Source organism: Equus przewalskii, chromosome 6 (genome assembly GCF_037783145.1).
Source record: "Equus przewalskii isolate Varuska chromosome 6, EquPr2, whole genome shotgun sequence".
NCBI classification, from domain to species: Eukaryota; Metazoa; Chordata; class Mammalia; order Perissodactyla; family Equidae; genus Equus; species Equus przewalskii.
This window is the reverse complement of record NC_091836.1, coordinates 623,752-647,509: the sequence shown is the minus strand read 5'-3', so window position 1 is coordinate 647,509 and position 23,758 is coordinate 623,752. Positions and strand designations below refer to the sequence as shown.

At 64.2% G+C, this 23,758-nt stretch overlaps 1 protein-coding gene across 4 annotated transcripts; it reads right to left on the bottom strand.

Annotated features, from left to right (window-relative positions):
- Positions 1–309: 309 nt before the first annotated feature.
- On the bottom strand, positions 310–19,876 carry STK11 (serine/threonine kinase 11). 4 transcript variants are annotated; one of them, XR_011540651.1, is made up of 10 exons: positions 18,560–19,876; positions 9,625–9,708; positions 8,766–8,855; positions 7,939–8,071; positions 7,722–7,858; positions 6,776–6,903; positions 4,437–4,494; positions 3,951–4,144; positions 1,468–3,581; positions 310–830 (listed from the first exon to the last, which is right to left on the bottom strand). XR_011540651.1 is itself a non-coding variant. In XM_070622235.1 (10 exons), the coding sequence occupies exons 1-10, from the start codon at positions 18,847–18,849 to the stop codon at positions 579–581; spliced, it is 1,584 nt and encodes a 527-aa protein (XP_070478336.1). In that variant the 5' UTR covers positions 18,850–19,875; the 3' UTR covers positions 310–578. The 4 variants fall into 4 exon arrangements, 3 of the variants coding, with proteins under 3 accessions (XP_070478336.1, XP_070478337.1, XP_070478339.1); XM_070622235.1 differs by having other exon boundaries at positions 1,468–1,685; positions 18,560–19,875; XM_070622236.1 differs by having other exon boundaries at positions 1,468–1,690; positions 18,560–19,866.
- Positions 19,877–23,758: the final 3,882 nt, after the last annotated feature.

The window sequence follows — 23,758 nt, the reverse complement described above, 5'->3', positions numbered from 1 at the left end:
CGCTGGCTCGCTCCGGCTCTTCTCTGGGGACCCGGGAGCGCGCAGCCTCGGGGGAAGAGGGCCGGGGTCCTGCCGGCAGGCCCTGGGGCGGAGCTTTGGGGGGCCGGGTCGCCCGAGAGGGCAGCAGGCCGGGCGTGGCCAAAGGCAGCCCCGCGGCGGAGGCCCAGCTGCCACCGCGCCACCGGCCAAGCGTGCAGGCCGCGGCCAGCCGGGCTGTGGGTCACAGGGTCCCCCAGGCGCAGACTCAGCGCCCGCCTGACGGCGCGCCCTGCCACCCGGCGATTCCCAAATACCCCTCACAACCACAACTCAAATCCACCTGTTTTATTTTTTCTTAAAAAAGAAAAAAAAAAGGAAAAAGGAACCAAACGAAAACGAGGTGGCCGCTGGCTCCCCGGGCGCTGGGCATGCATCCCGGTGGACAAGCCTGCTCTTTGCCTGGCTCCGGCGGGCCTGGGTGCGTCGGAACACATCACTCGGCCCGAGGCACTCCGTGGCCCCTCGGAGAAGGGGGGCGGCGGGAACCAGTAGTCTGGACGTAAAGTGCGTGGCGAGGCTTCCAGGCCCCCGCCGGGCCCTCACCCTCCTCCCGGCCGGGGGAGGGGCTCAGCACAGGATTGCAAAGTCAACGGGGGCCGTGTCCATTGGCTGCGAGGGAGGGCCAGACCCCAGTCCCTGCTGTCCCCCAGCGCCGCCCTCCAGGACCCCTGGATTCCCGAGGTGGTCCCCAGGGAGGGCATGACGGCCTTCCTAGGCGGCGGGCCAGCAGCTGGCGGGAAGACTGAGGAGGACCTGGGCCTTGGCACCTGGCTGGGGCTCCTGGAGACAGGCTGCAGGTGGGGACAGAAAGGGGGTCACTCCTGCGCTGGCAACGCGCTCTGCATCCCTGGGTGGCAGGCCTCACCCTGGGGCCCACGAGTCGCACAGGGAACTGAGGCCCAGTCACGAAGGGCTGTAGAGGATCCCGAGAGGCCAGGGAAGGCCACCCTGTCGGTCTCCCTCCCGCGGCCAGCAGAGGCCTCCCTCCAAGCTCAGCGCGGCGGGCGCCTAGGGGCTGCTCCAGGCGTGGGGATGCGGCGGGCAGGGCGGCAGCCTCAGGCCCTCCAGACGCTCTGGGGCCCAATTCCCTCTCCTGCACAGCGGCAGGCAGAGGTGGGAGGACACCGCCCCCCCTCCCCCACCCCCCAGCCCAGCCCAGCCCTTCCGGCCTCCTCGCCTCCCGCTTCCATCACCACTGCCTCCACCCCCGTCCAGCACCATCCCACCCTGAAGCTGCCCTGAGCTGGGGAGGGTGAGCCCCTCGGTTCTGCAGGACAGGCTGATGGTGTGAGGGGCCCCGCCCTCTGGCCGAGTGGCCAGTGTCCTACAGAAAGTGACCTCCTCCACTCTTAACCCAGACCCCGGCGGCAGCGAGCACAGACCCGGCTGTGGCGGGCAGCCCTTCCCACCAGCCCCGCGGCATCTCACCTGCGGGCGCACAGCCGCACTCACTGCTGCTTGCAGGCCGACAGCCGGCGGATCTTGCTGCTGGCAGAGCAAGCCTTGCGGGCAGGGTTGGAGGCAGCACTGGCGCGGCGCTCCGCCTTCGATTTGGTGCTCAGCTGGGCCGACTCCGTGCCGTTCATGCACAGGGCCTTGGGCAGGCCCCGGCTCTGTCCATTCTGACCGGTCTCCTCCTCTGGGACCTGTCCTAGGAGGGAGAGGGCAAGCGGGCTGACCCCAGGCCTGAGCCCAACGCCCCCAGGCCGCCCTGCTCCTGGGGCTCCGCCACCACCTGTCCACCCCCCCAGGGCCTGTCTGCAGGGCCCTCACAGGGAGAGGCAGAGCTGGCCAGCCAGGGCGGGGGCCCAGCCCATGCTGCCTGTCTGTCAGGGTGAGCTGGGGTCTGCATCAGGGGCCTGGGCTGCCCTGCTCACCCTCCGCCCACCACACGGTGAAGGACCAGGGTCCCGGGGCGCCCTGAGCCCCAGCTTCTCACCTGTGCAGAGGCCTGACCTCATTGGGCCCCATGGGATGCAGGCAGGGCTGGGCTGGGGCCAGGGTGTGAGACTCGAGTCTCCCGAAAAGCCCAGCTCGGCTCCCACACGGGCGAGGGACGAAGAGACCGGCGCCTGGGGCCCACTGTGCCCCGTCCTGGGCCGGCTGCCTGTGCTCACTGGCATCTCAGGGCCTCGGGCCAAGACTGCACGCCTGCCAAGCTCTGTGGCCCCTCTGAGGGGCGGGGAGGGGTGCAGGGAGCATGGCCACCGCCTCCAGCCCATCTCTGTGACTCAAGACCCTCGCTGCACCCAGGGTGTCAAGTGCCCGCCTCGGCAGCTTCTTGAACTTGCCGCGAGCCTGCCCGCATGCACACAAGAAGCGTTGCTCAGGGCTCCCAATGGAGTGAACGCGCGGCGGGTCGGCGCCCTGCTCTGAAGCGGGAGGGCATGGGGCCCAGCTGCCCTCAGCAGACAGTGCAGGAGAGGGCAGCCATTGGCACGGGTCTGCCCCACTCGCCCCCAAGGCTCGGGGCTGTTGGCCACCGACCACGCTCACCCCGGCCCAGGCCCAGCTCTCGGGGGTGGCGGCAGGACCCTGGTGGGGACGGTGGGGGCGAGCAGCTGAGAGCCTCTGCGTGCCCACACAGCGGAGACCAGAGTGAAGGTCCAGGCCCCACCATGGCCCGGGCCGACCTGCGTGCAGGTTAGAAACACGGCTGCCTGACCTCGCAGTGGGACTGTCCTACTTCTGGCACAGGGGACGTTCCCAGCTGGGAAATGTGGCTCAGACCCGGAGAGCCCTCTCAGGTGAGCCCTCCATCACGGGGCTACAACAACGGCAGCCCTGGCCTCTCACGGGCCGAGGGACGCCCGTGAGCCAGGGACGGCGTGCAATCGGTGGCTGGCGAGGCCCTGGGGACCCAGTAGGGTCCTCGCTTGGCCTTGCCAGGACAGCAGCCCCCCTGCCAGCGACAGTCACACCAGCACCTGTGGCAGAGCCCCCGTGCTTCTGAAAGACAGGATGCCTCATTCCTGCTCTGTGGAGGGGACAGAGGCTCCAGGAGGCCTTGAACCCACGACTGGACTGTGGCCATAGTGACTCTGGGCCCGGGACACCAGCTCCCAGGTGACCCTGCAGCCGACTATGATTGAGCCACAGACCCTGAGCGTGCCCCCACAGAGTGGGATGCGGAGACGCTGGCATCTGCCACAGACAGCTGTGTGCCCAGTGTCGTGGCTCAGGGGCCCACTGCCCGTGGGACAGCCCACACACCACCCCTTCCCACAGCAGGAGCCTGCAGCCGCCACGAGCAGGGAAGCAGAGGAAGCGTCACCACACACTCGCGGGGCAGACCTTTATGACGCTGGGCCAGCCCCAGAACAGAGGAACCACCACGCCTCGGGGCAGGGCGTGGGGCAGGGGGAGGCCTGCGGAGGCGCCAGCGGGCCTCAAGGGCGAGGCAGAGCGGGCAGGGAGCTATACTACAGCCTCGAGCTCCTCCACGCCCCTGGCCTCAGCCTCCTCTCCAGAAAGTTCTGAGCACGGGCTCTTCCATGCGCCCGCCTCCTCTCTAAGCCCTGCCTCAGACGCCTCCTCGCCACCTGGGGAAGCAAGGCCAGGGTGTCAGGGCGGGCAGCCGCCACCGCGAGGGCCACCGGACCCTCAGAGCCATCAGGGGGCCGCCCCCATCTCACACCACGCGTGGGACATGGGCGCACTCCCCAGGACGCAAGGGCCAGCCCCGGGCGGCCTCCACCCTCCAGGTCCCCACCTGCGCCTGTGGGGGAGGGGGTGCCAGCCCTGCCCCTGGCCAACCGTGCCCCCTCGGCAGCCCCTTGTTGTCAGGGTTGGGCCCGGGGTTGACACTGGTGTGAACGGACCTGCCCTAAGGGCTCGGGGACGTCAGGGATGTAGGCTTTGCCACCACCGCAGGTGGACATGGAGGCCGGGGTGCAAAGCCGCTGACTCACCGGGCACCGTGAAGTCCTGAGTGTAGATGATGTCATCCTCGACGTCAAAGAGGTCCTCGTCCGCGTCGGCAGCGCAGCCGTGCAGGTCCTCCAAGTACGGCACCACCGTCATGCCGCGCCAGCGGTCCTTGCAGTCCGCGCTGGGCGGGATGGGCACTGGCTCCTCAGCTGGTGGGTGCTTCTTCCGGAACCAGCTGCAGAATCAGCAAGTCAGGCCGGCCAGGGACTCACCCAGCCCCCTACCTGGGCCCCGTCCTCTGGACTGGGGCGCCTGCGGACCCCAGGGCCCAACCATCTTCCTGCTGCGGAACGGGCGCAGGCAGGGAGGGAGGCGCAGAGATGAGACAGCACAGGCCCTGCACCCCAGACCGTCCCGCTCCCACTGCCACGGCCTGCCAGGCTGTCCAGGCCCCCATAGGGGAGTGTGGCCAGCGCTGAGCTGGCCCCTGCACCGGCCCCTCCTGTGCTGGGACGGGCACCCCTCACCTGTGCTGCCGGATCTGCTGTATGGAGAACCTCTTGGCCGGCTCGTACTCCAGCATCCCTGATGGGGAGACCGGCACGGGGAGGGGCGGGTCAGCACCAGGCAGACAGCCCCAGCCCGCCTGTGCCCAGAGGACCCCAGGGAGCAGGGACCGGTACATATGACCAGAACCCCGAGCTCAGAGTGCTCTGAGGGGCCGCCACCCAGGGCCTGGCCTCTACAAGAAAGGCTGGCCGGAGTGCTGGGGTGCGAGGGCAAAGACGCTGAGCCTGTGGGTGTGTGAACACAGGGCACATGGGCCCACGGCTCTGTCACCACTCGAGGGGCCGTCCAGGCCCCAAGGTGCATGCAGCCTCATGGTGGGACACAACAAAGCCTGGGACGACGCTGGAGGACAGACTATTCCCACCCAAGGACGCCACACTGTGCACACGCCCCAGGGAGATGAAGCTCGTGGGGCCTCTGCGGGCGCCTGGTGATTCCGGCCAGGACCCTGAGGCCCGAGACGGCAGCAGGAGAGAATCAGAGGCTGCCAGGGTGATGCTGCGGGTACTCCTGCAAGGGTCCTCACCCAGCACCGGGGCAGGTCCCCCAGGACACTCGGAGGGGCGAGTCCCCCCAGGCTGGCTGGGGCGGCACTGGCCTGAGGCGCAAGCCCACACGCAGGGCTGCGAGGCACCCTGGAGCCCGCACTCCCGGCTCCGACCCCCTCCTGTGGGCAGGCAGAGCAGCTGCCAGCCATGCCTCACACGTCACGCGGAGGAGAGGGCGCTGCAACTCCTGGAGCGCTGAATACTGCGTGCGGGAAGGCGGCTTTGTTCCCAGGAAGCCAGCAGCAATTTTGGGATCTGGGCTCAAAGGGCAGAAGGTCTGAGGGGTGCAGGAGGGGAGGAAAGATCGGGGCCGTGGCCTCGCGGCGAGGGGCGGGGAGGGGCCCCCGGCTCTGAGTGCCAAGTCCTCAGGCCGGCAATGCCAAGGCGGCTCGGGAGGCGGCCCACCCACCCTGGCCGAGGAAGAGCCTGCACGCAGCACTGGCTGCGCAGAGGCCTGAGGCAGACCCCACTGCTGCCCGGGGGAGTCGAGACCACCAGACCAGCCAGCTCGGCCTCAGGGAAACGTCGAGAGGAAGCGAGGACTTGCCCCACCGTATCTGGGGACAGATACAGGGACGCCCTTGGCCGTCCCTCAGCCCCATGTGGGGCCAACTCAAGGCTCAACGACAGCAGGGGCTGTGATGACCCTCGTCTCAGACGTGAGTAAAGACAGCTTCACTTAGAAGAACGCCAACCACCCAGGGCCTGGAGGGGCGAAGAGCCCAGCACGGCCTCTGTCACCACCCTGCAAAGCGAGACCCGCGAACGGACAGCCCTCAGGGGCAGGGGGCGGGGGAGGCTCCAAGCCCCCCCGAGCACGAGGGTCCTGTCCAGTCGGGACAGGGAGAAGGCCGGTCTGAGGGAGCTGGCTGGGCCGCAGCTCCCGGGGAAACAGGCCGGGCTGCTTCCCACGCTCCAAGAATAACCAGGCTGCCTGCCCAGCGCCCGGCTACCTGTCTTGAGGGTCCCGGGGCAGCTACCAACGCAGGCCCAGGCGAGGAGGAGGTGGAGGTACTCGCTCAGTGGACTGGGCCACACGGGCCGCCGAGCACTGGAGATGAGCTCAACTGTAGCTTTATTTCACTTGAATTTCAACTCAAACGTGAGACCAGCTTGACTTGTTATCAGGAAACTGAGATGTGTCTGCAGCTACTTGGGACCAGGAACCCACTTCTTCAGCTGCCAGTTACATGAGCCCAGATGCTGAGCACTGCCTGGTGCAAACCTGGAGAGGCCCCACCTGGACAGGGCGCATCTGGACAGGCCCCAGCTGGGATGGGCCCCACCTGGGCAGGCCCCAAGCCTGGACTAGCCACACCTAGAAAGACCATTGGCATGGACAGACAGTGCCACCTGCTGCACAGCCCAGGAAACGCAGCAGAAAGAGACCTGTGGGACCAGACCCATGGCAGCAGGAAACCTTGACCCAGCAGGTGGGCTGGGGTCCAGGCTGCTGTTTCCCTCCAGGGGAAGTGGGGTCAGACAAGGTGGAACAAAGGTCCAAAGTAAGCGTTGGAGCCCAAGGGGGCCAGCGAGCCCTTTCCCGACTCAGCCCCGTGGGGTTGGCCCTCCACAGCTGCTCCCCACCCCTGCAGAGCAGGGACACACCAGAGGGACGGGGGCTGCACTGAGGAGACCCAGCTCTCGAGAGGCCAGTGATTGGCAGAAAAACCGCAGGACGCCCATCACTCACTGGCAGCCACCCCCCACCACCCCCAGGGCATGGCGGTCGTGTCTGAGGGCCTCACCTCTCAGCAGGTCCGAGAGCGGAGGGCCGCAGTCGCCCGGGATGGTGTAGTCCCCCTTCCCGATGTTCTCAAACAACTTGTAGATGTTGTCCCCTTCGAACGGGTACAGGCCCGTCGTGATGTTGTAGCTTCGCCCGGGCGAGGAGAGAGAGTGGTCGGTGGGGGCTTCTCCCGCAGCCCCGGCCTAGAACCAGCCTTAGCCACCCTAACCCGTGAGGCTCGTGTCGGGGGGCGGGCTCGTTCCGGAACAGGTGGGGCAGTGTCTACACCACTCCAGAATACTGAAAGCCCCTGGACGGTACGTGTTAGAGGGCGGGTTATAGTACGTGAATTCTCTCTCAGTAAAATGAAATGAGACGACCCAGCCGGTGGCTGCCCTGGCACGGGGGCAGGACGGAAGGTTCTGGACTGATGGGGCCTGCGCTACCCAGCTCTGCAGCGTCAGCCTAACCTCAGGAGTAATGCGGGTCCCGGAGCACACTGAGCCCACTCAAAGCTGCTCATGCTCAAGTGCTCGGGGAAGTGACCGTGGACAGACGGACGGATAGAAGGACGTGGCAGAATTGGGGGGGAGGGTACATGGCAGCTGGCCAACAACACTCAACTTGCCGTGTTTGGGAATTCTTAGCATAAAGCATTGGGACAGAAACACTCGCCTCAAAACGATGAATGAGGCCCGTGTGCAAACCATTGAGAACGAAGGCAGGACAACTAGGGTGGGCTGTGCGTCCCCATGGGTCTTGACCCCAGGACCCAGAAGGCAGCCCCTCCACTCCTACCCACAGGGGTTCCTAACCCTGGTTCCAGGGCCTCTCACACGCTCCGGCCGCCCAGAGGCGCTGGGGGGCAGGGGCAGGTCTGGGGACCTGCTGGGAGGGGCAGGGTGCGGGGCCATGTTGGGCAAAGGAGAGGCCTTCTCGGGCAGAGCAGGGGACTAGGCACTTACAGCGTGACCCCAGCTGACCAGATGTCCACCTTGAAGCCAGAGAAGGTGTCCAGGCCATTGGCGATCTCGGGCGGCTGGAATGCCGGGGAGCCCTGGCTCGTCCGGCAGGTGTCGTCCTCAGCAAACGGGTGCAGGGCCTGCAGCGGTGCCAGGCGGCCCTCAGGGCGAGGCCTTGGGGACAACCCCCCCCACCAGGGCCCAAGGGCCGGGCACCTACCTCGGCCACGCCCAGGTCGGAGATCTTGAGCGTGCCGCTGGTGGTGAGCAGCAGGTTGCCCGGCTTGATGTCCTTGTGCACAATGCCCTGGCTGTGCAGGTACTCCAGGCCATCCACAAGCTGGCAGAAGTACCTGCAGGCACGGCGTCTGTCGGGTCCCCCTCGGCACCAAGGCTGCCAGGGGTAACCCAGCAGAACTAGGCACAGGAGGCCACAGCCCAGGAGCCGTCAGAGCCGGGCAAATAGACATGACAGGACAGGCAGCCCATCAGGGGACCAGAGGGGCCACTGGTCAGGCAGAGCTGCTCCTGGGCCCACGAGGGCTGGGTCACTCCCACCTAGCCACCTGGGAGGGCAAAGGAGCGCCCTGGCCCCAAGCTGCCTCCCCAGCCAGGGCAGCCCTCCTTAGCACCCCTCATCAGCCCAAGGGATATGCTGCCCCCTCCGATCACTCTGGCCTGGACCCAGCCATGGAGCCTCCCTTCCCCTCATGCCACGGGCCAGCTGGTGCTGCAGCAAAGGGAAGGGGCTGTGACTTCCCAGGAGGGCCAGTGAGCCTGCAGGGGCTTCCCACGGACCAGGAGGTCCCAAAGCTGAGGGCAGTGGGCACACTGGGGCAGGAAGGTGTGCAGAGAGTAGCTGCCGGGGCTGTCGGCCAGGGCTTCCGCAAACCAGGCCCCAGAGCTCGCAGTTTGAAAACACACTGGAGCTTTCCTTTTGCTGATAATCAGAAATAGCTGTCTGCCCATCAGGGGACTGGGTCCTGGAAGCCTGGGGCTTGTGGGGGCGGCAGGAGGGAGGGGCAGGCCGGCCGGCGGTGCGCTCACCCGTGGGCCTGGCACGTGGGGAAGCGCCGCTCGGGCACGCTGTCCAGCATCTCCTGCATGCCGCACACGCAGTACTCCATCACCATATACGTGGCACGCTAAGGAAGCCAGCACGGGCAGAACGGTGGGGAGGAGGCCCAGGAAGGGGGGCGGCCCCAAGACCCACGTGGAGAGGAGCCTTGTGCTGGGACCCCTTGACTCTGCCCAGCAGGTCACGGACAGGTACCTCTGCAGAAGGACACTGGCCCCTCGACGGGACCCGGGGCCCCCACCCGCTTCCTGGAGCCGGAGCCAGCCAGGGCCGCGCCCCCAGACAGCGCCTGTCCCCAGCAATGAAGGGCTCAGCCAAGGACACTCCCGACGTGACATTCTGCAGAATGACACGCTTCCCACCCACCAGGTGCCACCACGACAGGAAAGGCCTCAACACCAAAGGCAGGGAGCACGCCCACCATGCAGCCCCCCAAACACAGGGCCACCCAGCCCAAGGCCGGGGCAGTCTTTCTTCCAGCCCCAGACCCCCACTCCAGGGCACCGGGCGCCAGGAGGTCCAGCACACACACAAGAGCAGGTCGGGGGACATGAGGGCCCGTGGGTTAACTCTGGACTAACTGGAAAAACACACGTGGGTGGTTCGTGGCCATACCCGCAGGCAGCGGCTGGGACAAGCCAACTGTGGCGGACCACCCACGCCAGGAAGGGCCCACCGGGCTGCCCCACTGACGGCCCACAAGTGGCGCTGGCCCCGGTTGCTGTCTGCCGCCAGGAGCGCCCGCTGGGTCAGGTCAGGGCAGCGGCCCCGCCCCGAGCGCAGGGCGGGCACTCAGCCACCCGAGCACGCCCGGCCCCGAGAGGATATATCTTCTGCTTCTCTTCGTTGTACAGCACGTCCACCAGCTGGATGACGTTCCTGTGCCGTAACCTCCTCAGCAGCTGGATCTCCCTGCAGAGAGGACAGAGTGTCAGCCGACCCCGCCGGGGCACAGCCGCGCCCTCTACCTGGTGACAAAACCCGCAGGCTCGGCGGCGGGTGGGCACCAGGAGGGCTGGGAGGCTGCGCTGCTGGCCTTTCTGCATGCGCCGGTCCACGAGTGACAGCACCAGGTGCTCCCCAAGCTGAGGGGCTCGGATGAGGACATGGTGACCCGACGCTCTGTCCTCATCTTCACTGAGCGTGAAAGGTGTTGTTTCATGAGAGACCACGGCGACAGCAGCACCGGGACAGCAGTGGGAGCGTCCACCGTGTGTGGGAGGCGGGGCTGGTCACACAGCAAGGCCAGGCCGCGCATCCCCCCAGCCTCCCATATCCCTCCCTGGCAGTGCACCACGGCCGGAGCGTCTCCAAGGGCTCCCTTCCTGTCCCCAGCACCCCGGGCCCTGCGGGATGGACAGCTGCTCCGGGAACAGCCCAGGGAGAAAGCGGCCCTACCGGCCCCACCAGAATGGCCACCGGGACACCCGTCCACCTGGCCCTGATGCAGCCCGTGGCCTAGGAAAAGGGTCAGCCCAGCGCTGCCACTCTGCAGACGGCCTTCCAATGCTCTCGCTCTCCAAACAGCCCACGCGGGAGAGGGGCCCTCCAGTCAGCAGCTCCTGAGGACACCGAACAGTTACCAGCTGACCCAGCAATTCTGTCCACGTGCGCACGGGGAGAACTGTGAAACACGCCCACAGACACCTGTACGTGCACGCTCACGGAAGCCCCAAGGGGAAACAGCCCAAGTGTCCATCAATAGTGGAAGTAGAAACATGACGTGTCCACCCACACGCTGCACTATTACGCAGCCGTGAAAGGGGCGAGGCCCTGACACGGGTGCACGTGGACGGACAACTTTGAACACACGACGCTCAGGGAGAGAAGCAGACACAGAAGGACACACAGTGTGTGACCCCATTGATGTGAAACGTCCCGAACAGGCCGATCCAGAGAGCGGGCTCACGGGTGCCAGACGCTGGGGAGGGGGTGGGGGTGATGCTGACGGGGATGGGGCTGCTTTTGGGGTGATGGGACGTTCTGGAACTGCACAGCAATGCTGGTTGCACAACATGAATGTACGTCAGGCTGAACTGTACGGCACGTGAACAACATCTCAAAAGAGACCTTTCGACAGTCCTCACCAGAAGCCCAGCACGAAACACAGGAACAGCCGGGCAGAGGAGGGGACCCTCAGCCCCTGGCCCCTCAGACTCGGGTCCCATTCCTCTTACTGTCCGAGCTATGTGTGAAGGCCGCCTCTTCCAAAAAGCCCTTCCTGCCCCCTCCCCAGTGCGTGAATCCTGTGCCCCCCACAGCGCCCACCCTCCCAGGGGCCGCCTCCACAGGCCATGACGCCCAGGACCAGGTAGGGCTGCTGCCACGCAGCATCCCGGCCCGGCGCCGACACAGCCTCTGAGAGGAGCGGCCCCCAGCACTGCATTCCTGTGTAGCCCCCACACCCAAGACCCAGAGCAGAGAAGGCCCCCACTCGGGGACGAGGCCCAGCCCTCAGCTGCTTCCCCACTAGCCCGCTGACGCCCCGCCCCGCCCCCCAGAGGGCCCCACAGCACAGCAGGGATCTGCCAATGACTTTCCCACCATTTCATTGTTCTCCTTGACCCCTAGCCACTGAGGTCCCAGGATGCTGCCCACATGCAAATCCACTCGCTGATTGGGAGGCAGAGAGGAGGGGCTCAGAGATGCTGGGGGTAGCCTACTTTATGCTATCTGACTATCGGGGGTTTATTCTGGTGTCCACTGCGAGCAGGGGTCCGACTCAATTTTTCCTCTAATCATTTAATGCAGAGTCTCTCCCCCTCGGCACTGCTGACACTGGAACCAGGCCTCTCTCTGTGGGGGGCGGTCCTGGGCGCTGTGGGGGGTTGAGCAGCATCCCTGACTCCCACCCCTACTCGATGCCAGGACCATCCCCAGTGTGACAACCACAGATGTCCCCAGGCGTTGCCTGGTGTCCCCAGGGGGCAGGCCCGCTCAGGTGAGACTGTGTTGTAAAGGATCGGAATGTCCACCCTCTTTGCCTCTGAGCCCCTCCCGACCCCTGGCAGGTCCCCCCTGGACCTCGCCAGCTCCACCCCAGTGCTGGTCCCCAGGTCCCAGCACTCGCTCACACATGTGAAGGACCTTTCCGGGAGTGGAGCTGGCTCCTCACAGGTGTTCGAGTGCAGGTGCAGAGCCGGCTCCTCACAGGTGTGCCAGTGCAGGTGTCCCAGGTGGAGGAGTGGAGCCGGCTCCTCTCAGGTGTCCCAGGTGCAGATGCCTCAGGTGCAGGAGCAGAGCCAGCTCCTCTAAGGTGTCTCAGGTGTAGGTGTCTCACGTGCACGTGTCCCAGGGGCAGGAGCAGAGCCAGCTCCTCACAGGTGTCTCCGGTGTGGGAGTTCCAGGTACAGACGCCCCAGAAGCAGGTGCAAAGCAACTCCTCACAGGTGTCCCAGGGCCAGGTGTCCCAGTGCAGGTGTCCCAGGTACAGATGCCTCAGGTGCAGGAGCAGAGCCAGCTCCTCTAAGGTGTCCCAGTGCAGGTGTCCCAGGTACAGATGCCCCAGAAGCAGGTGCAAAGCAACTCCTCACAGGTGTCCCAGGGCCAGGTGTCCCAGGGACGGGTGCAGAACTTCCCTCAGAGACCACTGTCTGGCACCTTCCCTCCACCCAGGCAGGTAAGCACCCGCCAAGTGCCTGGCCAGCGTGGGGCCAGCGGCTAGGGCCGGGAGGCAGCTGCACAGGCGCCTGCCACAGGGTCTGCAGCCAGGGCGGTTTTCGTGAAGGCACAGGAGTGAGACAAGCCCAGAGAAGGGCATCCAGGCAGGACGCGAGCTCAATCAGCTAGCCCGGCATGCCCAGGGGACGGAGGGGTCGGCCACAGAGCCCCACCCCCAAGCTCTGGCTTCCTGGGACCGCACCCGGGAGTAAGACTAGTCGGCACAGAGACCGGCATGGCAACCAGACTCTCCCACACGTCAGGTTGACCAACGGCAGCTCCATGAACCGAGCGCTCCCCAACCGGCCGGCACACCTTCCCAGCCCTGGAAACCCGCCGGGCACTGTCTCTCTTCATCCCACGAGACCACTCCAGGGACTTTCAATGCAACAACAAGGCACCCGTGTGCAGAGACAGGGAGCCCCTTCACACGTCCAGCCAACTCGAGGCCACCTCAGCGGGGGGCCTCTGACCGGCTAAGCCTGGAGACATGTCTCTGAACTCCGACACGGACCACCAACAAAACCACGTGGCTGCTCTGGGAGTCGGGACCCCTGTCGCAGGCGGAGGAGTCTGGGGGCTCTCACCTCAGGTCTTCACTGGCAAGAGGACGGCCCCACGGCCCTGCACTCCTATGTCCCCAGATAACTGGGCTGAGCCTCGTCTGCCCATGGCCGTCGGCCGAGCCCACCAACAGATGTGCTGTCCCAGCCAGAGCAGCCAGCACCCTCACGCCACCTGGCAGCAGTCGACAGCGCCCTTTCCCAGCGAGCAGACAGCTCCACGCTCCAGTGTGACATCAACAAAGGATGCATTAAAAAGAGGTCCCCGCTGTGACTGCCACTAGGGAGGCGCACCCACGGGGCGAGCCTGACCGTTCTTTCCTGTGTTCAACCACCCGGGACCGAAGCACCCCAGAACCACAGAAGCCACGCTACTCACCCAGGAAAGAACGGCCACGATGTCAAGCGCTATGAGACGGGCAGGGGACCGTGCAGAGAGTCAGCTGTGCAGACGGCGGTGGAGACAGGCAACTGGAGTCGCGCTCCACACGCCCTGCACCCGGGATGACATGCCGACACGCTGCCCCGAGCCAGCCGGGGGGTTTCTGTCACCTTCTCTGCACTTTCTGTGTCTCCTGCAAGTTATGTCTGCGGCCAGGAAACGAACAGGAAACCAGTGCTTCGGGCAAAGGAAGGAGCTGGGGCCCCAGATGCAGGAAGCCGGCGTGGAGGCTGCGCCTTCCGGGGCGAGCGCTGCCCAAGCAGAGGGGACGCTCAGCCGACTGGTTGATTAACCAGAAGAGAAACGGAACAGCCAGAGCCAGAAAGCCAGTGGAGCACCACGGTCACACGGGGACAGACTGGGGGAGACGGGGACCCCTGCCCCGGACGCAGGCTCCTGAGGGGCAGCCAGGGGCCGACGGCGGCTCTGGGAGAGGGACAGCGAGCAAGATCCCCTTCCGCTCAACCCCTCTGCTGACAAAGCTCAACATGGCCAGGGCCCCAGAGGCCCAGACAGGAGACTAAGACGAAGGGAAAGTCACTAAGGGCGTAGTTCAACACCAACACTTGCACGCCCGCGTACCCAGCAGCACAGTTCCAAACAGGCGTTAGGTGGACACAGCCCGAGTATCCACCCATGGGTGAATGGACAAACACACGTGTCCACCCACACACTGGAATACGACGCAGCCGTGAAGAAGAGCGAGGCCCTGACACGGCTACACGGGGACGGACCCAAACACACGACACTCAGGGAGAGAAGCAGACACAGAAGGACACACGGTGTGTGATCCCATTGACGTGAAACGTCCAGAACAGGCAGATCCACAGACAGAGAGTGGGCTCGTGGGGGCCAGGGGCTGGGGAGGGGGTGGGGGTGATGCTGACAGGACAGGATTGCTTTTGGGGTGATGGGATGTTCTGGAGATAGGCATGGGGAAGTTCTCACGATGTGTGACACTATTAAATCTCACTGAATTACACATTAATACCGGGATTTTACGTAAATTACATTTCAATAAAGCTGCTGAAAGAATCCACTCCAGCTGAGCCGCGTGCTGCACTTGGGACGAAGGCCCTTCGGTCGTGATTCTGACACACTCACAGGCGAGGAGCCTGCGCGTCCCTGTGCTCCCACCGCCTCTCACACTCAGCCCTCTGCCAGGGCCGCCACCAGGACGCACGGTGCAGGCAAGCCGCGGGGACAAACCTCACCCTCCTGCCACCACCCCTGGTGGCCGGCCAGCCTGGGCTCATGGCAGAATCCTTCCAGCACCAAGGAGGGCAGGTGCCCCGCAAAGGCCGGGACCTTGTGGAGGCCGCTTGGGACGGGAACAAGAGCCGACAAAGTCCAGGACACTGTGAAAATCCCAACCATCCACCATCCAGGTCCAAGAAGCCGCCAATCACCGCGGGGCCGCCCAGCCTTGCCAAGCCCAGCCTGGGGACCAGAGCCCGTCAGAACCGCCGCCGCTGCCCAGGGCCCGGCAGCACAGAGGGGCTGACGGCCAGCGCTCCTGGGGGCCGTGGGACGCCCAGGCGAAGGGAGTAGCCCGTATGGCCCAGCATGTCCCCTATGTCGCCTCCCAAACATGGACAGCGGGCACATGCCAGAAAGGACTCTCAACCCAGGACAAGACCTGTGATGAGGCATGGGCCGGACAGGCGTGGGGACCGCGGGCTCAACACAGCTTATCAAACGCCCGCTCGCTCCCTCTGACCCAGAAACTCCACTTCTGCCGACACACCCTTCAAACGCCTCGCCCTGGTCACACGACATGGCACCGATGGGCACAGGGCGGGCCACGCCCGGCAGCAATGCGTCGACACCCCGGCCTGGGGCAGGGGCACCGCAGACCGCCCCACAGTTTGCTGTGGCTGTGAAGAGAGACCGACTTTTACGTTACTAAACAATTAATGAAAAAAGTCCCAAAAGGACAGTGTCTTGTGAACTGTGAGAAGTGTAAGAAACTCGGGCTGTCCCGGGTACGGAGCCCAAGGACACAGCCTTCCGCTCACTGGCCCAACGCCTGCTGTGCGCAGCCCGTGGCACTGAACCCATGTCCCACCGCCTTCCGGGGCCCAGCGGGCAGCGGGTGGCGGTAAAAAGGGGAATGAGCGCCGCGCTGCCCACAGCTGCACAAACCCCGCGGGCAGGACACGCGGCAGCAGGTCACCCCGGCCCCAGAGGACGGCACCAGGGGGCCCCCACCACCCGCTCTTGTGGCCTGGGCAGGCTGGGTCCGTGCGACCCTACTGCCTGTCAGAAAAACAGGTCGATACAACTTATTTCCTAAGAACGGTCCTTAGGGGAGTTTTGTTTTTCATTAGAAACGGCTTGGATGGGTTAACAACACACATTAAAAAAGCCTTGAAGGAAATGTGCCAAGACACGTCGGTACCGAGACTGTGGGTGACCTTCCTGACTTCTTGATGCTCTTTGGAACTTCCTTGCTTTACAACGAGAACATAGGAGTTTCTCAGGGCAGGGGGCGAGCGCAGACCTGTGGCAGCCTCCCGGCAGGAGAGCACCACTGGCAAACACCGCCCCAGGAGAAGCCTACCCTTGGCACGGGAGGACTCCTGAGGCTGGCGGGGAAGGTTCTGGACACTTTGCCCATGGAGAGGCGACTGGACTCGAGTTTATTAAGCCTCTCGCAGACAAAGGAGCCTTTTTCCCTGTGGGTAGCTGCAGCCAGGCCGGCCCAGGAGCCAGAATCTCAGGCCTGGGAGGGGACACCCCTTCCCCGGCCCAGAGCCGCCAGGGCGGAGCACTTCGATGTGGCGCCCGGGGCAGCACCGGAGCCAGGAGGTGCAGGGGGGTTCTGTCCCACGGCCACAGCCCCAGCAGGTCCTCGGGCCAGACGCCGAGGGCAGGTGGGCGGCCGGCCGGGCAGCCCTGCACTCCCAGGGAGGCTCTGAAAGGCATAGCCCCCACACATCCAGGGGAGCTGATGAAATCCGGCACGGGGCCTGCCAACCACGCTACCTCCCTGGCCTCAGTTTCCCCTTCAGTTCTCGACAGACACTGCACGCCGTGAGGCCCCACAAGCTCTGGGGACCTCAGCTGACCACTGAGGAAACCAGGGGCTGGGACCCAGTGCTCTGTGACCCTGCAGTCAGGTCCGGTCACGTGTCCCCGTGGAGCAGGAGGAGACTCTTCGGGGTGGTGAAGTGTCCTCTAACCTAACCTTGGGCGTGTGCATTTGTCCAAGCCAAACTGCATCTCAGGCATGCGTGCACACCAGGCCTTGGCTAAGGTGGGCGCTGGGCGCCTCGCCCCGCCCCTCCACTGCACGGGGTCTGTGGGCAACCGGGGACCCGCTGAACGCTGCTGCGCCAGTCGCTGCCCTGGACGGGTTTACACCTGAAGCCTCCAGGTGGCCAGTAGGCTGGGCTTCGGTGCCTCCAGCCGCATGACCAATCAGTGCTGGAACCCGGGCCCGTGGACGGAAGTCCGGGAACCCCTCCTCCCTCGGGCGCTGCTCCCAAGAGGCTGGGGCCTGGGGTGCCACCGCAGCACAACGCCTCGATGGACCTGGGCCGACTCCATGCAGGAAGGCTTGGTCACACAGGCAGACACCAGCACCCTGCGCCTGGGACAGACGGGAACAAGAGGCCCAGGAGGAGCCAGGAGAACAAGGACAGGCCTGGCGAGCGGGAGGGGGGTCTGCTTCGGGGGTCAGCACCCAGGACGCAGGTGCTCACTGTCCCCCACCCTCAGCAGTGGCAAACAGGCAGCCCGAGGGCCACCTCACCCCACGTGCTCGGCTTAATGACAAGCCAGCAGCTGAGTGGAGATGTGACTCTGGTGAGGCGTCCCTGGGCCTCAGTCTACCCCCAGGTGTTGGTGGCTGCCACCCAACCTCCACCTCACAGGAAATAGACCAGCACAGAACTAACCGAGGGGCGTGGGGCGCCCCGCCACGCCTCCTCCCACTGTCCACAGCCTGAGGGCACAGAGACTGACGAGTCCACACTGGAACACCGCCCACCCTGCCGGCCAGGCCCACTGAGACAAGCCCGCTCTGCCAAGCTTCAGTGCTCGCTCCATCCCCAACGTCAGCACCCCGGGCTGTCCCAGGGCGAGAGAACCGGCCCAGCTCCAGCGGCCAAGATGGGCGGAAGGCCGGGCGGAAAGGAGGCAGGTGAAAGCGGATCCCGGGCAGCACTTCCCAGGATGGGCCTGGCGAGCCTGCGGACCGTCCAAGGTCATAAGTCAGTCCTGCTGCCAGCCAGACCCATTAGATAAACCCCTTCCTGGAAACAGGAGGCTGGGAGAGGAGCTCGGCCGCAGGGCGGCGTCCCCTGGGGCGGCAGCGATAAGGGGCCCCCTCCTGAAACTGGCAAGAGGAACAGAGGCAGGGCTCGCCCCACCCCTGGCCCCGTCCTTGGGGCGACTCCTGCACGCGGCCCCTGACCCCGCCGGGATGCCTGGGGCAGACGGGCGCCCGAAAAAGTTTGTTTAAAAAGTTTGCCAGGGTCCTGAGGTCACGGACGCGTGTAGTGTCACCTCCCAGGCCGGCAAGAAAGGGCTAAGTTGCCCCCTGCTGACCGATAAGCCGGTGCAAACAATCACTTTTGGCAACCGCAGGGCTTCCCTCCGCCGCCGCCGGGATAAACAAGCGCGTCCGCCTGGCCCCAGTGCCGGCCGCCCGCTGTGCCCAAAACCTGCCGGCGGCCCTGGCCGGCTGTGAACACTGCTCTCAGGGCCAAACACCAGCTGGTTCCACCGGCACCGAGGTCCTCCGGACAGCCGGGATGGCCAGGGGGGAGAGGGGCGCCCCGCTTCCGAGGCAGCCTTTGACCTGGGTGCCCAAGACCCCAAACAGACGGACAGACGGACGCCCAAAGGGCCAACAAGCTGGCCCGACTTTGTGAAAACACTTCAGTGGGTTTCCAAAGACACCTTCCCCGGCAGGGAGGACTCAGGAGCTGACTGGTGAGCTCAGATCCTTAAGGAAGCGGAGAATGGAGGAAAGGGAGGGAAGGAAGAGGAAAGAAAGGAGAGAAGAGGAAGGAAGGAAGGAAGGAAGGAAGACGGAGGAGGGAGGGCGAGCAGAGGCCCCGGCCGCCCGGCCCAGGAAGCCCACACTCACTTCTTGACGTTGGCCTCCCCGTTGGGGATCCTCCGCAACTTCTTCTTCTTGAGGATCTTGACGGCCCGCCTGCACAGCGTCTCCGAGTCCAGCACCTCCTTCACCTTGCCGTAGGAGCCCTCGCCCAGCAGGTCCCCCATCAGGTACTTGCCGATGAGCTTGGCCCGCTTGCGCCGGGGCTGGTAGATGACCTCGGTGGAGTCGATGCGGTGGATGAACGTGTCCATGCCCACGGACATCAGCTCGCCCTCCGTGAACATGCCCAGCTGCTGCGGGTCCGCCACATCCATCCTGGACCCCGGGCTTTCCTCCTCTTCCTGAAGTCCCGGGGTGTCGGGGAGGGGGAGTGCGCTTCTTTCTCTTGTTCCCCCTTCCTCCCCAAAATTCCCTTCTCCAGAAAAGACAAAAAAAGTCAACAAAAACGCAAAAGAAAAAAGAAAAAGCCTTCTTCGAAAAAGAAACGATTGTCCTAGACGAGAGTTCGCGAGGCGCGCCTGGTGCGGGGCCCGGGCCCCGACGGTGCGGCTGCCGCCCGGCCTCGCAGCTCCGGTCGCTCGGGCGCGTCCACGAGGGCCCTGGGGAGGCCGGCGGGGCGCTGAAGTGCTAGGTCATCCTCCAGGGACTTCAGACCCTCGGACCCACGCGGCGGCCGCCGCCGAGCCGGGGCTCCGCCGGGCCGTCCATTACCGGCGGGCCGGGGCGCGCGGCCGGGGCCCCGCGGCGGCCGGCCGGGCCCGGGCCCCCGAGGCGGAGCGGACGAGCTGGGGCGCGGCCGCGGCGCGGGGCTGTGGGTGTCCGCCGTCCCGGGCGCCCCAGACGCCGGCAGGTGTCTATCCGGCCCGAGCGGGGTGCGCCTCCGTCCGGCCCGCTGCGCTCTCGCCGGCCCCGGGCGCGCGTCGGGGGTCCAGGGGTCGGCCGGGGGCCCTCGCGCCGCGGGGAGCAACTTCCGTCGGCTCCGGCCGGCCCTGGGGCGCCCCTACACCGGCCGGGGACCCCCGAGCGGCCGCGCGGGCCCGGCGGGCGCCCCCCGCCCCCAACGGCAACCCGCGCTCGCTCTGCGCCGCCGGCCGCGGGGCTCGGGGCGCGGGGGGCGCGCGGGGCTCCGGGCGGCCGAGGCGGCACAGGCCGCAGGCCCCGGGCCGGGGGTGCCCGAGGCCGCCGGGGCCCGGGCGGCGCGTCCCCCCGCCGCGGCCGCCGCGCGCGTGGAGCAGGCGGGGCGGCGCGCGGGCCCAGCCCATGCAAGGCGGCCGCGGTCCGGCCGCCCCGCCGCCGCTGCCGCCCGCCCCCCGCCTCACTCGCGGGCGCCCCGGGCCGCCTCCCCCTTCCGCGCCCGACACGCCGCCGCCATCTTGTTTACCTCCCGCCCCCGCCCTGCGCCGCCGCGCCGCCGCACGCACGCCGCGGGGCCCGCCCCCCGCGGCGCCGACGTGCCGGCCCGTTGGCTGAGCCGGCAGGCCCCGCCCCCGAAGCCCGCCCCACCGCCGCCGCCGATTGGGCCATTTGGACCCGGGCGGGGGCCCGAGCGGGGATTGGTCGGCGTGAGGCCCCGCCCTAGGGGTGGATACGGCTCGTTCATTGGCCCGCGGAGGCGCCCGTCACGCGGAGGGGGCGGGAAGCGAGCACGGGGAGGTGAGGCCCCGGCGTTGACCTCGGAGGGGTTTGGGGCTGGGGTCGAAGGTCGCGAGCGCTAACGGTCTCCTCTGAACGACCGCAGGGTGGGCGGCGTCCTCGTGGGCCAGGAAGCGGATCGGGGACACTGGGGCGCGCCTGCCAGGACCCCTCCCCCGGAAGCCCCCTGAGGCGAGGTCAAGGGTCAAAAAGTAGCCCAAAGTGGCCAATTCGAGGCAAAAAGCCATCACTAGGCATCGCTGGGGCCGGAGCGGGAGAGAGGTGCTCCCGACGGTCTCTATCCTGAAGAGGTCAAGAGCCAAAGCTCAGAACAGAGCCGGGGCGGTGCCGGCCAAGTGCTTTGGGTGAAAAACGGAAAGAATTGGCAAAATACCGCTTGATGAAGTTGAAAATACCTCTTGTCCCTGAATCTTCCGCCGTTCTGCTTTTCAGCGCTAGATTATTGTTTTGCCGGAACAAACTGCCTGTCTTGTGTGAAGCTCTTGATTCGCAGATGGCCAGCAAGCCTTGATCAAAACGTGTGGTTTAGCCCCAGATTCCTTTTGAGAAGGCGATCGTAAAGATCAGAGCAGAAACCGGTGAAATGGAATAGAAAAGAATAAAGAAAATCCATGAAACCAATGATTGTTCTTTGAAAAGATCAAAAACGTCGATAAAAAAGAAAAAGTCTAGCCAGATGGACCAAGAAAAAAAAAAAGACGACACGTGAGAAATGAGAGAAGGACTAAACACGACAGACCCTACAGATGTTAAAAGATTCAGGTACTAGGAACAGCTGGATGCAAATAAATACATCCTGGTTGAAATGGACCAACACCTTGAAATAAACACCTGAAATAAAGGCTCGCTCAAGAAGAAATAGATTAGGGCTGGCCAGGTGGTGTGGTGGTTAAGTTTACCCGGTCCGCTTGGGCTTCCTGGGGTTCACCAGTTCGGATCCTGGGTGCGAACCTACACACTGCTCATCAAGCCATGCTGTGGTGGCATCCCACATAGAAGAACTAGAAGGACTTAGAAGCAGGATCTACGACTACGTAATGGGGCTTTGGGGAGAAAAAAAAAATTAAGGAAGCAATAGATCATCTGCATAGTTTTACGTCTATTCAGGAAATTAAATCTGTACAGAAAAACCTTTCTACAAAGATAATTAGGGCCCAGATGTCTCATTGGTGAATTTCCATCAAACATCTCAGAAAGGAATAACGTCTGTTCTAGACAATATCTCCCAGAAAACAGAAGAGGAGGGCACACTGCCCAACTTAAATTCCTTTTGGTATCTTCCGTGTTTTTGACCACTGGCTTACACCCAATTTTCTTGGAATCTGGGGGTGCGTTTGACAATCTTAGTGTACGTAGGCCCCGCTATCCTTCACAGAGCCCACACCCCTCTCCTGAGGGTCAGGACACATGGAAGGGACTTGGGAAATGTTTGGTGACCATTACAGAAAGAGTTCTTGAAGGTGAAATCTCGACTCAGATGCCGCCTCCTCCGAGAAGCCCTCCTGGTCATTCTCTGGAACACTTGTCACCATCAGAAATTGTGTCGTTTATATATTTCTTTATGTGTTTTTCTTCTGTCTCTGGCAGTAGACTGGAAGGTCTCTGGGGCTGGGGTGGGTCTGTCTTGGACACTGCTGCATCCTCAGCAATGAGAGCTGTGCTGTCCAGCACAGCAGCCACTGTCTAGATGTGGCCCTTCAGCTCTTGTAATGTGGCTGCCCAAATTGAGATGTGCTGGGAGTGTAAACTACACACTGGATTTTGAAGGTTTAGCATGAAAAAAAACACATATATGTAGTATCTCAATAATTTACATTGATTGTGTGTTGCAATGATATAATCGGATATGTTAGGTTAAAACAAATATGTTATTAGAATTAACCACTTCGTAACCGCTAGGACGGCTATAATAAAAATACTGAGCAATAACAAGTATTGGCGAGGATGTGGGGAAACTGGAACTCTCATACAGACGGTGCAGCCACTTTGGAAAAAAATTCAAAAGGTTGAACATAATGATTCCACACGGCCAGCAATTCTGCTCCCAGGTTTATGCCCAAGAGAAATGGAAACTCGCTTCCACTCAAAAACTTGTACACAAATGTTCACAGCAACTAGATTCATAGTAGCCAGAAAGTGGAGACAACTGAAATGTGCATCGAAAGAAGAATGGATCCACACAATTGTCCACCCACACGCTGGAATGTGATGCAGCCGTGAAGAGGAGCGAGGCCCTGACACGGCTGCACGTGGACGGACCTGCACACACGACGCTCAGGGAGAGAAGCAGAGACGGAAGGACACACGGTGTGTGACCCCATTGACGTGAAACGTCCAGAACAGGCAGATCCACAGACAGAGAGCGGGCTCGTGGGGGCCAGGGGCTGAGGCTTGCAGAAGGGAAGCCACGTGCCCAGGTCCCGGGTGGAGCCAAGTGCCCAGCCTGGGAGCCCCCGGGAGCCTTGTGAGGTTCTAGCACCGACTGCTCCGGTGATGGGGGCCTTGGGGCTGCCCAGCTGTCCTGCTCAGTAGTGTTCATAACAAGCATCAAACCCAGGCCAGGCCAGCACGGGACCAGATTTTGGGGACCTTCCCAGCATCACGGGGCCTGAGACCCCCATGGGGGTGCTCTAAGCCTCTCCAGAGACACTCTCTCTGGCCCCTGCCCTTTGCCTAACAGAAATCCTCAGTGGAGGGGTCTCGGCCTCTCCCTTCCCATTTCTCTGGATGGGGATTAGCAACACCATACGTCGTCAGATACAAGAGGCCATGGCGGTGACATGTACGGTCTCCTTATGAACCATCACGGAAGGAAGAGACTCGGAGCCAGCGATGCCGCTCTGGATCGGAAGAGGCAGGCTGACCTCAGGGGCGGTAAACAGATGGATGGGAATAACGGTAATAGGAGTAGCCGATGGTTGCGGATATTTTTGGTAGTCTAGGAAAATCCTTTCTCTGCATTCTCTCGTCCTCCCCATCCCACAGGTTTTATTAAGGACCCTGGGCTACAGGTGGGACCCCCCCAGTACAGAGGTGGGGTCTCAGCTTACCATTGAGGGGCTCCAGCTTAAAGGTGAGGACCCCAGGTTACAAGTAGGGGGCCCCAGGTTACACTGGGGGCTCAGGTTACAGGTGGGGGACCCCGTTGTAGGTTGGGGCCTCGAGTTCCAAGTAGGAGGCCCCAGGCTATAGGTGAGGGCTCCAAGTTATAGGAAGGGGTTCCAGGTAATGGGGGGCCCCAGGTGACAGGTGGGAGCCCCAGGTGGCAGGTGGGGGCTCCAGGTGAGAGGTGGGAGCCCCAGGTGGCAGGTGGGGGCCCCACATGACAGGTGGGAGCCCCAGGTGACAGGTGGGAGCCCCAGGTGGCAGGTGGGGGCTCCAGGTGACAGGAAGGGGCCCCAGGTGAGAGGTGGGAGCCCCAGGTGACAGGTGGGAGCCCCAGGTGGCAGGTGGGGGCCCCAGGTATATGTGGGAGTCCACCGGCCTCTCCTGGGCTCAAGCCTTGCCTCTGCCCCCTTCTCCTCCTCCACGCTCCGTCCCTCACGCCTCTCATTTCTTCTGCCCACCCAT

Bases quoted from the DNA above. Each gene is read 5' to 3' on its own strand.
- STK11 (XM_070622235.1), bottom strand. From the start codon at position 18,849: ATGGATGTGGCGGACCCGCAGCAGCTGGGCATGTTCACGGAGGGCGAG. The intron at 7,859-7,938 runs GTAGGTGCCCGG...GCACCGCTGCAG, and splicing joins CCGACCTGGGCGTGGCCGAG to GCCCTGCACCCGTTTGCTGA. The intron at 4,495-6,775 runs GTGAGGCCCTCA...TCTCCCCATCAG, and splicing joins GCTCTCGGACCTGCTGAGAG to GGATGCTGGAGTACGAGCCG.